This window comes from Aptenodytes patagonicus, chromosome Z (genome assembly GCF_965638725.1).
Source record: "Aptenodytes patagonicus chromosome Z, bAptPat1.pri.cur, whole genome shotgun sequence".
In the NCBI taxonomy this organism is placed as follows: domain Eukaryota; kingdom Metazoa; phylum Chordata; class Aves; order Sphenisciformes; family Spheniscidae; genus Aptenodytes; species Aptenodytes patagonicus.
The window spans coordinates 88970015-88983179 of NC_134982.1; the positions used below are offsets into that span (position 1 = coordinate 88970015).

Genomic DNA, 13165 nt, shown 5'->3' on the forward strand with positions numbered 1-13165 from the left:
TCATGGTAAAAAGAGCTGAATTCAAGATATGACAAAACACTACAAGTACTGGCATGAGGCAGTAACAGGCATTGTAAAAAGTCTGCTGTGACTAAAATTCAGTTACTAGCTCACAGAAGAAATACGGCCTTGTTCCTGCTTTACTTCACGTAAATTCAAGATCCAGGAGGTTCTAATTGAAGGAGAAACTGGCACAGGCCTGCTGGATAAAGCTGAGCCACCCTTCCCCCTTTTATTTCTCTGAGTCTTGACGACATGTTCATGTTTCACAGCCGAGTTGCTACACATTTAGCAACCCGAAAAACACATCATTGCCTTTTCTTTTTCACTCCCCTTTGCTCTTCCTCAATACAAGTTGATTTTAAAGGTGGAGGAGAGAGCGGGCTTAAGACAAGAGCCAGGGAAATAATACCAGGTGACCTCTAGTTTAAGTGATGATTATTAAAAATAAATCACTATCAGAGTTAAATGATACAACTGCTCTTCCATTTATTTCAAATCAAACTGCTTGTGAGCTGGATTCATTCAAGACTCATTTCATTTTCCATACAGACAGGTTCAGTAAGATTGATAGCCATAGCATGTGGCGGTTTAGAGGTAGCTGCATAACAAAGCAACTTGCTAGCACTTAACACTTCATACAAAATGGATGGACTTTTTTTTAAACAGTACAAGAAATGTTCCATCACAAGTCATTGCACGATGATACTAGGGAGTATTCTGTGACCAGAATTCACCTGCAGGGACAACAGACATCTTCCCCATACTCCCAACTAGGCTATCATTCACAGGTCAGATATACTTAAGTGAAACATTTTAGAACCATTTAGTATAGGATGTCTGCCTCTGGCACAATGTTTAATTAACAAACAGGGGAAAGCAGCTACAGTCCATTTTATGTTTTCATATACTGAATCTTCTTAAGTGTTCATATACTGTCCAGCTTCTTCAGGATGAAAGGAGCTGAAAAGAGAAAATAAAGCAGCATGAACTTAACTCAGATGAAGATAACAAGAAGCCTGCAGTGAGTCTGTGATGAAACTGCAGCACATTTATGTGGCATCTAAAATATTCAGACTCTGGTGAGATACCACCCTCTGCCTCTCACATAGTCCCTTCTCTCCCTGCATAATTGCTTTAACAGGTGAGGCAGCATGATTCCAGGGGGGAATCGGGTATGCCTGCTTGTGCTGCAGGTCAGAGCCTGGGGCCTGTTGTCGACACCACCAGGCGGGGGCGGGGAGAACCATCCAAACGTGACTTTTTATTTGCTAAACAGAAGGGCATCCTGAAAGGAAAGCTGCAAGCCTCTGACGCAACACACTAAAGCACTGCCTACAAGACAGACAGCATGGCCCTGCTCTCTCACGCTCTAGAAAAGTACAGAAGCACTGTTGTTCGCCCAAGCCCAGCACTTCAGGCATCTCAGGCTCCCGCTGGCGCTCTGGAAACGGTGCTGAGATGCCGAGCCTCTCCCACTCACCTGGGGACGCGCGCAGCCACCGGGACACGGAGCCCCGCGCCGGAGGCTCTCCCCCACAACCTCCGCGGGCACAGAGGCGGTCATGAGGCTGCCAGAAGCAAAGATGTCCCTGCGGGACGCGAACAGGCGACCAGGACGAGCCGATCCGCCCCGTCCCGGGGGCGCAGGCCCCGGTCCGGGTCCGGCCCCGGCCCCAGCCGCCACCCCGCCATGCCCGGCGGCCCGCGCCGCAGCCGCCCCGAGCACTTACTGATCCGCAGCACCGCGACATAGATGAGGAAGTTGCGGACAGAGGTGAGGACGTCGCGGCGCATCTTCCGCTTCAGCTCCTCCGGGTCCATCTTGGGCCCCAGGCCCTCGATGCGGAACATGTCAGCAGCCCCCGCGCACCCCCGCACCGGCGCTACTACGGCTCGCGAGGAGGGACACAGGCGGCGGCGGGAGGGAAGGCCGTCTCACGTGATGGGGGCGGTCTGTGGCGGGGGCGCATGCGCATTGCGGCACGGCGAGGCCGCGGCCGTGAGCGGGGCGCTGCTGTCTGCTCGGCCCCGGGCCTGGAACGAGCGGGTGGGCTGGAAGCTGCTCCCTCCCCGGAGCGTCGGCTTTGCCCGGGGGGCCCTCGGAGGGGGAGCGCTCTGGCCGTCGCCGGGGCGGGAGGGCTCCGTCATCCCGCAGTCGCGGGGGGGGGGGGGGGGGTGCGCTGCAAACGCACCCGCAGCGTCCTCCCGCCGGGGCTGTGGAGGGGCTTGCTGTGCCGGCGGGGCGGGGCAGCCTCCCAGAAACGCGGCGCCCGAGTCGGGGCTGCGGCCAGCCCCGCGGCGCCGTCCTGCGTCCGGAGAGCACGGGGCGGCGGCCTTACCCGCCGGCTGCAGGGGCGGCCTGCCCGCGGCCCGGCCCGGGCGGAGCTGTGGCAGGGGCCAGCGGTTCGCAGCCTGCCTCTGCCGAGGGGTGCTGGCAGGGGTGCTGGCCGTGGTTGCACCTGCTTGTGCTAGGCTGAAGGCACAGACACGGGGTCTGACCGGGACACAGGGAGCTCGGGGAGTCCCCGCAGACAGAGTTTCTCTGTCCCTGCCACCACCAGTGTGTGCCTCTTTTGCTCCTGCCAGGTTGCAGACAGTAGTGCACTGTTTCTCGTGGTGAAGAGGGCAAAGATAGGTCTGCGATGGGGAGCTGTGCCACATGAGTCACTGCTCCTCCAGGGCTGGAAGACAGCTCTCTCCACCCTGGGGGTAAGACTACAGCAGAGCAGCCTAGGAGCTGCCTGGTCTGGTTGCCCCATGGGTGTGAACTCGGGGAGCCTTTGTGCAGGCAGCACACTGGCACGAGTGCATGGAACAGTTCTCCTGGTTATGCGTAGCTGTCATGGAGGAGGGTCATGCAGACTACCACGAACCTCTCTCCTCAGTCCAGTGCCTTCCCTTAGAAGGTAGAGAGTAGGGAGCAGACATAGAACATGCCTACAGAGTAAGGCACAGAGAAACTGTACAATGCCTGTCAACTCTGTTGCAAGTATGCTTGGAATGTCTGTTACCGACAAGGTCTGTGACTAATGATGGTCCCGAGGAGTTGGAGTTATGTCTGAACAACGGGTACCAGATGCTTGTCTTGGGCATGGGAATGCATCATATGGCTCTGTCTAGGGGAGATGTATACAGATGAAGCAGAGCCTGCTTTTGTAGATTACACCTCACAACCCTTCAAAGCATGTCACAGCACAACAGCCTCAAACTCAGGAGCTCTGGCTGTGTCATCACATCCCCTGCTGCAAACCCTGCTGGCTTCCCAGTCTGTGTAGTACTACTGTGTGACGTGTGCAATGAGAACATAGTCCTGAAGAGCAAACTAGTCTCGATGTGCTTGATCACTGGGGAGAGAAGGTTATAGCCACACCAGGCAGGAGCAGGGGTTGCCTTGCTGGCCCCTCTGAACTCTTCTGAGTGCCATTGTTCTGGGTAATCTATTTACAATGGGACTTAATAGATATCTGTTTTTCTCTAATTGCAGTAAAGAATTCATGTGACTGTGAGTCAATGTGCATCTGGCTCTGCTAGCTTTCCTGAATCATGCACTGTCTCCTGAATTATGCACCATATTTGGTACCACTGCTGATCTGCAGAGTTTGTTACTGCTTCAGCTAGTAACTGACTTATCTGTGCTGCTTTGCTTAGTACACAGGAGCCTTCACCCCAACACAGAACCCCATCGTATAAGGTCTTGTGCAAAGGCAACCCCTGTTCCCAAATAAGTCCAAGGAGACCGTCGGAGGCCAGTAATATTTAACAGGTACAAAGAGACTGAGAGGGCCAGGGATCCTGGCTTTGGAGAGGCCCCTTGCCAACCACAAAGCCCCCTCTCCTGGAGTTGTAGGTCACGGGAAGCTGGGCTATGGATGAATTTCAGTCAGGAAAATGGATGACCGTGAATGCTGACTTGAATTGTGCCCCTTTTTAGGGATAGGAGCTGGTTCAGGCCTGAGACCAGGCTCAAGAGAACTGTGTATGCAGCCCTCAGTCCTCACTCTTGAGCTCCGTCTGCACCATACAGGCTTCAGCCCGCCAAGCCGTACATTTCCTGCCCATGGCAGGCAGCCGGCAATGCTTTCAGAAGCACTCCTCAAATGCCAGGAATACTGTCAGAGATGGACACAGGTGCTAGTGATGCCTGGAGAAGATCAAGCAAGCAGGCAGTGTCTTGTGTCTCTCTCTACCACCCCCACAAGTCTGGGCTCTACAGCCCACCCTGCTCTGCCTGTGCTCCTGAGGATCAGGCAATGCATAGTAGGCAGATAATAAACCCCCCCCAGATTTCTCTCAGCTAAGCTGCCTATGACCTGAGGCAAAGCCAATTACAGAGCAGCTGCTTTCATTGTGCCAATGATTAACAGGGCTAATTGCATCTCCCACTGGCTGGGGGAGCTTTCCTGCCTTTCTGTGCTACCTCAAGGGCCCTCCCTGTCTTTGCAAAGGACGGCCAAGGAGGAGTGTTCCCAAACCACCCTACTCCCAGCACATTTGCAGGACATTCAATCCCAATCCCCAGTGCAAATGAAGGGGCAACCTCTTCTGGTCACAGAAGCTGTAAGCCTGCCCTCCTGAGAGCTTTACAGCAAGGCCCTGGAGGAAAATACAATAGAGCTGCCTAGATCTGTAGCTGACATAAACCAACCTTGTTCTGCTGGCTTCCAGGAAATCTCGGTTTACTCGAGGTTTCATTCTGAATGGTGTGTTTCTCTGGTCTTTGCTAGCAGAAACAGATTGGCAGGTCCCAAGCCCATCTTGGCAGAAAAGCAAGGAGTCTCATCCTACATTTCAAGACTGTTGGTCCTCCCAGTCTTGGTTTGTATTTGAAAAGCAGAAGTGATGCTGTTTTCCCAAGCATTGCTCTGGAGAAGATAAAAGAACTGGGGCAAATCTGGGCAAAGCTGAATCAAACGTGACACAGTATTGAAAAGAGACTGGAGCAAGGAGAAAACAAGGAATTGTTGTTAAGGAGCAACGTGAGCAGGGACTCTGCCAGGACATTGACTGGAAAGTGGTTGCCACAAGTTGTTTCACGGGAGTCACCCCATTCTCCTCATCCTTTTGTGAGACGGGAGGATAAGAAACATTTCCTTTGGGAGACATCCACATTGGATAGGCAGGAGACTTCAGGTGTGGAGCGACTGGCAAGGACCAGAAGGCAGTGGCTTTGGGTTTTGACAGCAGCATGAATAACTTCCTTAGCTGTCCTTGAAATGTTTGTGGCAATTTTCCAGAACTCCTTCAAACTTCCAAACTGTGCAGTTTTGACAGCTCATATCATATCTTTAGTTTTACTCAGTCCTGTAATTGCATGAGAATTTTACCTTTCATTTCCTGGGGCTACAGGCAGATTACTACCCACTGACTGGGCACTGGCTTGAGGTTAAGGTCTCTGAACAGAACATGGACAACTGCATGACGTGGTATGTGAAACGGCTGCATATGGCAGTTAACAGTGTGAAAAGCTGACAAAAGTTGCAGATAATGCCACAAGGGGCAGCTGGATCTCCCAAGTGGTTATGGAGCAGTGATGTGAGGAAAGGCCAAACTTCACAGATAACTGGGGTCCTTCTGGGGCAAGGCTAGCTGTTCCTCAGTAACTGTGTCACTAATAGCACATAATGCTAAGATTACCTAGCTAACAGTATCAGAAATACCAAACTGGACACAGATGTTAAAAAAAAACCCTCACGATACCAATGGAGAAAAAATAGTTAGAAGCCAGTTGTTCCTTTGGGAGGAGACTGGGACAGACAAAGGAAGTACAAGGATTATGAAAAGGAGGGTCGAGAAACAGGAAAAGGGAGTACCAAGGTACACAAATGTTGTGGCCAGTGCTGCATGGAGGAAGCAGCCAAGCAGCCCTGTGTGTGATCACCATTGCTAGAGCAGAATTGTAAACCAAACCTGTTGTTTTGGCCATAGCGTGCATATCAAACCTACTGTCCTGGTCAGGAGGATGAAGGGGAAGACACGTTGCTTTCCCTAACAGACTTGAGAACACCCAGGAGAATGGATTGACCTTCCTGGTATTACCATGTAGATGCATCTTCTAGGTGTGATGGCTTTGGCAGCTACCTATCGCTTCCTAACATTGTTTAAAAACAGGTTCAGCTTTTTCTAGCCTTGCTGAGAAAAGATTGACAAGGTGACACAGCATATGAATTTGCATTGGTTTACATAGCAACCTGGCAAGAAAACCAGTTCACTCCACACGTCAACCAGTTAAGGTCCACATAAGCCAAGGTGCATTTCATGTACCGAGGATAGGCATGGTCTGGCTCCCTCTTTACCCCAATGGCAAAATCACCAAGAAACAGGCCCAGGTCCAGGTGTCCCCTTGCATGCACAATAAAGAAAGCAACATTCCCTTGTGCCTGTGATTCAGATGATGTGTTTGTGCCTGCGTGAGGAGCTTTTGTTCTCTATTCTTCTTGCCATTGCTGTGGGTGGGCAGAAGCTATCTGGAAAACTGCAGGATCTGGGTGCACACAAGCTCTACAGGCCAAGGAACAGAGACTCTGGGTGAAAGTGGTAGGGCTGCATGCTGGATGGGAATGCAGAGAAGAGGGGCTGGCTGGGCAGGGCTGCCCAGGGACCTGAGCTAGGACACGCTAGTGAAAACTCGGACTTCTTGCCCCAGGGGTTCTCCCCCCACCATGAAGTGCTGGCACTGGTGCTGGGGTAAGACACAGCTAGTGCAGGGGCAGGCAAGAAATAGTGCTCAGAAATTAAATCTGCCCTGATTGCCCTTTTTGAGACCTCAGGCAGGTTTGCGGGGGAAAGGAACTCACCAAGGTGGCTTGATCCTACTCAGTGAAGATGTTTTGTGAAATGGCCCTTCATACGCTGTTCTGGGGTGTTTCTCCAGGGCTGCTCCCACATCCTGGAGATGGCTCGTCAGCCAGCTGAAAGGACAGCATGCCTTTCCCTTAGGCAAGGCAGCATTAGCCTGCCCTGGCCCCTTGAGCATCTACCAGTAAGATTCAGAGAAGTGCCAGAAACATCTACTTCTGGAGTTGGATCAGGACATTTATCACTGATGCATATCAAAGGCATTTTAGAGGCCCAGGGGAAGCCTTGCAGAAGCACTAGGGGGTGGCAAAGTAGATAGTGCTGGAGCCTTGGTGCTACCTACCATGCTGACCCTTTCACCCCATCAAAAGAATCAATATTGATACATACACTAATGGCAGCATTTGCCTTTGTGCAAACAAAAAGACTTTCTCTTTGTCTGGCCAATAAATTTCAGCTTGCCAGTCTGTAGTCTCTCTCTGTGGGCTCCACACAGTCGGTGAGACTATGCAAAGATACATTTTCTGGGCTTCATCAAACCAGCCCCAAAAGCAAATTAATGTGACTGCCAATTCAAGCCGAGGGGACAGTTCCCACCCACCCCACTGATGCCTCCCAGCTTCTCAGGCCTGGTGTAGAGGGCGATGCCATCTCTCCTAGTGCATGGGTGAAGAGTGTGCATGGCCCTTGCTGCTGGAGTCTGATGCTCAGTGCATTGGCTCCCCAGCGCCTTGCAGCTGGAGCATCCCTACTCACTGCTTTCAGTTCAGGTGGTCTAAAACCAGATGTGGCTAAAGACCAGATGTATGTTGAGTCTAGGACTGATGCAGCTACTGCAGGCAGCGCTGCACAGGCACATGAGAAGATACGGGTATCTAACCCAGGCTTAACCAGGGCAAAGACTGTCTGAGTTAGGCTGGTTTAGGTTGGTTTATTTAATGCAAGGCAGGTCTCCCTCATAAAGGAGAATGCTCTGGCAGACCCCTCCCAAACAGGACTGCCCTGGCAGTATTGCCTGTGAAGCTTGATCTGCCATTTCAGTCCACAGGCTGTTTTGTTTTGGGACAGTCACTAGTGAACAGCTTTCCTCTTTATTTCCTGTGTTTTCCAGCCTGGATCTGCAGCCTTTGGTGTGAAGGTCAGGAAAGAAGACGAGGGCTGTTATATAGGATTCTGCAAGTTTGTCTACTCAAACGGTGCGCGGCTAAATGCAGCTGTTTTACATGGTGTCTGGGGCAGCTGTACAGCGAGGTCAGTGCCCATTGCTCACTCAGTAGTCATACTGTCCAGGGCTACAGTAACAGACACCCAGAGATGGCATGGTCTTCCATCCATTCATCCCCTCTCCTCAGTTCTGAGGCAGGTAACATCATCCCCATGTCACTGGAGAGAAAAAGTCTGCAAGATAGGCACCTGACTATACACAGTTAGAGCTCTGTCTCTGACTTTACCAGGTCTGAAGTCTTTTCCTTTCAACTAATTCCAGCCAGAAGCTCTGGCATGAATTGCAGCTAGTGGCAAGAAAGTTAGCAGTGCCAATCACACCTTTCCAGCAGGACTCTTGGTGACCGTACAGGGGGGAAGACTCTTTGGCACAGATAACTTCATTGAATGACAGAATCCAAAATGGAAACTGCATCTACTCCTTCTAATACTGTGCTGTAGCAGAGCTGTCAACTGGATGGCTAATCCAAAGGGGAAGCAAAATGGCAAGGAGCTTAAGCAGAGAAAGATTTTTAAAAATACATTGCACTGACCACTTCTAGGAACAAGGTAGGAGACTCTGTAGGTTCTTGTGCAGGGATGCATTTGGCATAGTACTGCTGGGGAGAGTGACATCCGTAGCTGACACTAGGACTGTGGGAGAGATGTTATTTTTCTGCAGAGCATTTAACAAGAAATAAGGCAGCGTTCAGGCCCACAGGGTATCCTGGGGGTTATGTAAACTAGGTGATAAAAAGGGGCAAAACCACACCAGAGCAGACACTCCAGCAATGTAAATCCACGTAGTGCTTTTAAAACACAGCAGAACAACTCCAGGGCAGGAAGACTCATGCCCTCACCTCACCTCTGCATTGCTGGGGGCACAGTGAAAAAGCACAATGGGGCCCAGAGAGATGCAGTGTGAAGAGGCAGTGCCAACCACATGAATGGCTGAGTCCTTAGGGCACCTTGGGCTGAAAGTCTCCCACTTCACAGCAGTATTGTGCTTCTACCCAGCTCCCTGATCCCCTTTGCTGTGGGTCGTATCATCTCAGCAGCCTCACCAGCTACATCCTGCTTGATGGGGACCTGGGACAGGGGGACAGTCCCTGATGTGTACCAGGAAGAGAAGGAGCAGCAGAAGAGTGCTCACTCAGAGCACTGGTCTGGCCTCTGCCCTGGGACCCTTGCACACTCGCCACATGTCTGGACATCTGGGGCTTGGCACCTCAGGGGCCAGACTGTGACACAGAAAACCACAGGCTGGTTTTCTGTGATAGGATTTCCTTTACCATCAGAGGTCACCATCCCACCATGCATCCCCCGGCCAGCAGCCTGCCAGCCCTGTCCCAGTGATGGCAGCTTGGTGTATGACAATGTGGCTTTAGTCCACCCCTTTCCTCACTGCCTGCATTGGCAGACAGGTTAGTGCTCAGGCAGCAGAGCTGAGTTTGCTCCTCCCAGAGGGAGCACACCTCTGACAAGGGGTTCTTCTGCTTCTCCTGTCACCTCCATATGCAGTACTCAGGCCACCTCTGGCTCTTCTGTGAAAGCCTAAAGCTGTACCTATGATGGTTGCTCCCCAGAGCTAGAAGGAGACCGGCACAGCAGCCTCAAGCTGCAGAATGGAGGGTACTGGTGGTGATTCTCCAGCCTCCCCTGTCTGCTTCTGCCAGACTGCTGGAACTGGCTTGCCAGCGAAGAAATCATCTTCGACTGCTCCCTGTCAGGGGAGGCCAGATCCGGCAGCCCAAGAGAGGTAAGGCTGCTGCACCCAGGCCCAGACAGGAGCAAGGCTGAGCAGGTATTACCAGAAGTGCATGCACGCACATATATACCCTTACAGTACACAGTTACACATATATACATGGCTGGCCACATACATCAACGCAGACAGACACCCTAAGCACTCACTCAAACACAGACAGCACAAGCAGCCTCAACCTGCTCCCCTTTCTGGCCTGAGACCACCATGAAAGCACATGCACACTGTAAAGAGTCCCTCAGGAAAACCGCTAGAAGTGGAGTTGAATAAGGCAGCAGGACAGACTGCGCTGACCCGGCGCAGGGCATGGCCAGACAAGCACCCTGACCAGAAAACCGTTTATATGCTGCTGACCCTTTTTATCCCCTTATCCCTCTGTTTTCCCACGTTTGTTCTCCTCAAACCATGTCGATGCCTGTGTTTCCCCACATGTGGTTCTCCCCTGGGCATCCTGTAATAAGCTTTGTGCAGCCCCAGAATGCTCTTCCCCTGCACCCTGTAGCGTGTCCCATACCCTTGGCAGTGACCCCTGTGTCTGTGAGGTGCTCGGGAGAGAGCGGGTGTCCCCCAGCCCGAAGGACTCAGGGTACCCTGGCACTCCTGGCAGTCCAAGGGAAGATTTCTCTTCCTGCTGTTTCCCCTTAACCTTGGGAGGAGCAGAATGTGGCCCTGCCAAAAAGTGGCCCTGCTGCTTGTGGAGCTGCACAAGCTGCTGCCCGACCCCCTGTGCTGCTTTGTACGCTCAGGTAGTTAAACCAGCCCTAAAAGCTTCAGTCGGAAGAGGAAAAAAATGCTAAAAAGCGACGCCAGAGCCTCAAGGCAAATATTTCAGACTTGCCATCCATTTACCTGTGATCTGGGACAGGGAGAGACAGAGCTAACAGGAAATGTGATTCCCCCAAAAACTGTGACACATACCCACAGCACGTTCTGCCCATGCACAACATGGTTTCTGATGTCTTCAAAAGGTTTAATGCACTGACCTTTACGCTGAAGGGAACCAGAAAGGGGATATCATTTGTATCATTTGTCTGTATCACTTTAAGAAGCAATTGCTACTCTGAGTAGAATTAGAGCATGTAGCAGAATATTATGCTACCTGTCTGCACAGTTTGAGTGAGTTTGAACCTTCAGGAGAAACGTTTTCTGGTCACTTACATCATTAACAGAAGTGTTTCTCTTGTCATAATCTCTCCTTTTTGCCTTCTAGCACAGACAAAAAAATGTGGGTTCCTTTTTGAGCTCTCTGTCGTTGAAACACATTGTCAAAGATGTAAGAAGGAAGACAGAAGTTTCAAGGGCACATTGTAGATTGTATAGTTTGGCTCTCAGGTATTGTAGCTTTTCTGCTTTGTGGGTTCATTTGTTCATTCCTTGCTAAGTGATCTGGAAGTGTTTCCTTAAAAACAGATTGGTGAGGGGTGCCTGCAGAGCAGGCTTTAGAGCTTCTCAGCGCTGTCTCTTGGCCTGGTTTGCTGTCCACACTTAAGAAGCCGGCTATTAGCAAGAGCATCAGGGTGAGCTGTAAACAGGCAGGACATGCGCTTCTTAAGCACACAGGAGCAGGCACTCTGCAGGAGACATTGAGAGAGATGCCCTGACTCAACCTACAGCCTGGCCTGCCAGACAGGTCTTCCCAGTGGGGAGAGAGAGATACTGCACACAGAAAGGCTTGGACGGACACACGCCCTCCTCATGAGTGCCATTTCTCTGGGTGGATGCCAGTGCAACCATGTCTGCAATATGTCTTTCTCACCTCTTTTGTCTTCTGAGCTGCTCTGTCCTCCTCTGGTCACACGTGCCATGTTGTATTTTAAGAAGGTATCCTGGGCGGCATAAAAAGCAGCGTGGCCAGCAGGTCGAGGGAGGGGATTCTGCCCCTCTACTCTGCTCTGGTGAGACCCCACCTGGAGTACTGCATCCAGCTCTGGAGCCCTCGGCATAAGAAAGACACGGACCTGTTGGAGCAGGTCCAGAGGAGGGTCACAAAAATGATCAGAGGGATGGAACACCTCTCCTGTGAAGAAAGCCTGAGAGAGATGGGGTTGTTCAGCGTGGAGAAGAGAAGGCTCTGGGGAGACCTTCTTGCAGCCTATCAGTACTTAAAGGGGGCTTATAAGAAAGATGGGGACAGACTTTTTAGTACGGCCTACAGCAATAGGACAAGGCGTAATAGTTTTAAACTAAAACAGGGTAGATTCAGACTAGGTAGAAGGAAGAAATGTTTTACAATGAGGGTGGTGAAACACTGGAACAGGTTGCCCAGAGAGGTGGTGGATGCCCCGTCCCTGGAAACATTCCAGGTCAGGTTGGACGGGGCTCTGAGCAACCTGATCTAGTTAAAGATGTCCCTGCTCATTGCAGGAGGGTTAGACTGGATGACCTTTAAAGGTCCCTTCCAACCCAAACTGTTCTATGATTCTATGATTATAAGGTAGTTTGGGTCACTCACATAATGCTCAATGACCTTTGATGGGTCAAACATCATCAGACAACTGGGCTGAGCGGCAGCAGCAGAACAGCATGGCCAACCACACAGCAAGGGCTGAAGGATAAGGGTGTGCCTTGTCTGCAGCTTTATCCTGCAGAAGGGCAGGCAGAACGTCAGGGAACTTGAGCTGTTCCTGCACAGCTCATGGAATCAAAAACCTGCAGCACACAGGCACTCAAACATGGCTGGGCAGCCCCACCACATCCAGACTAAGGAACTCTGAGAGAGGAGCTGGCTAATCTGCTAAGTTCAATTTTTCAGATATGTGAAATGTGAAGATTTTTTCTCCTTCAAGAAATGTTAGTCATTCTTCTTCAGCAGACGCAGCTTTCTGGATCCTTAAGCCCAGCAATTCCAGAGCAATTATCTGGATCGTGGGACATGGAGATGGATTCACAGGTTCAGCTCATGACTAGAATGAGCTCCCAGAGGTTTGATATTCTTGCATTCTTCATAGAAACAGCTTGGCAGTCAAGCAGCAATGAGTTGGAAGCTTCCAAATAGTTTTGAAATGTTTCCCCAGACAGAAGGTTTTTATAGGTCAGCTGTGACATGATCAAAACATGGGCAATGAAGAACGCTATTTAGAGACAAAATGTCTCATAACTTTCTGGAGAAATGTTCCCCAGGCTTCTGAAATTCAGAATAATCAGAGAGAAGAAAACCACATGCTCAGCTCCACCACACACACGTACAAATCTAATACAGTTAGTAGCTTGGCATGAAGCTCTGATTTCTCTTGTTAGTGGATACCACTTTTCATCCCCAGGAAAGAGAACTATGGCTTAATTTCTTTTTTAATTAAGCTTCTGCTTCCTGTGTGGATTGCTTTGAAAACACCGTCCAGGGGCACTGGTAGGAAGGGAAATGTGATGCAGGTTGTCCAGGAGAGCTGCATGAATCAGCAG

General features: G+C 50.9%; 1 protein-coding gene across 1 annotated transcript; it reads right to left on the bottom strand.

Annotated features, from left to right (window-relative positions):
• Nucleotides 1-464: 464 nt before the first annotated feature.
• Nucleotides 465-1946, bottom strand: TOMM5 (translocase of outer mitochondrial membrane 5). The gene is made up of 2 exons (XM_076362268.1): nucleotides 1734-1946; nucleotides 465-963 (listed from the first exon to the last, which is right to left on the bottom strand). Exons 1-2 carry the CDS (start codon nucleotides 1852-1854, stop codon nucleotides 929-931), a joined length of 156 nt encoding a protein of 51 aa, XP_076218383.1. The 5' UTR covers nucleotides 1855-1946; the 3' UTR covers nucleotides 465-928.
• Nucleotides 1947-13165: the final 11219 nt, after the last annotated feature.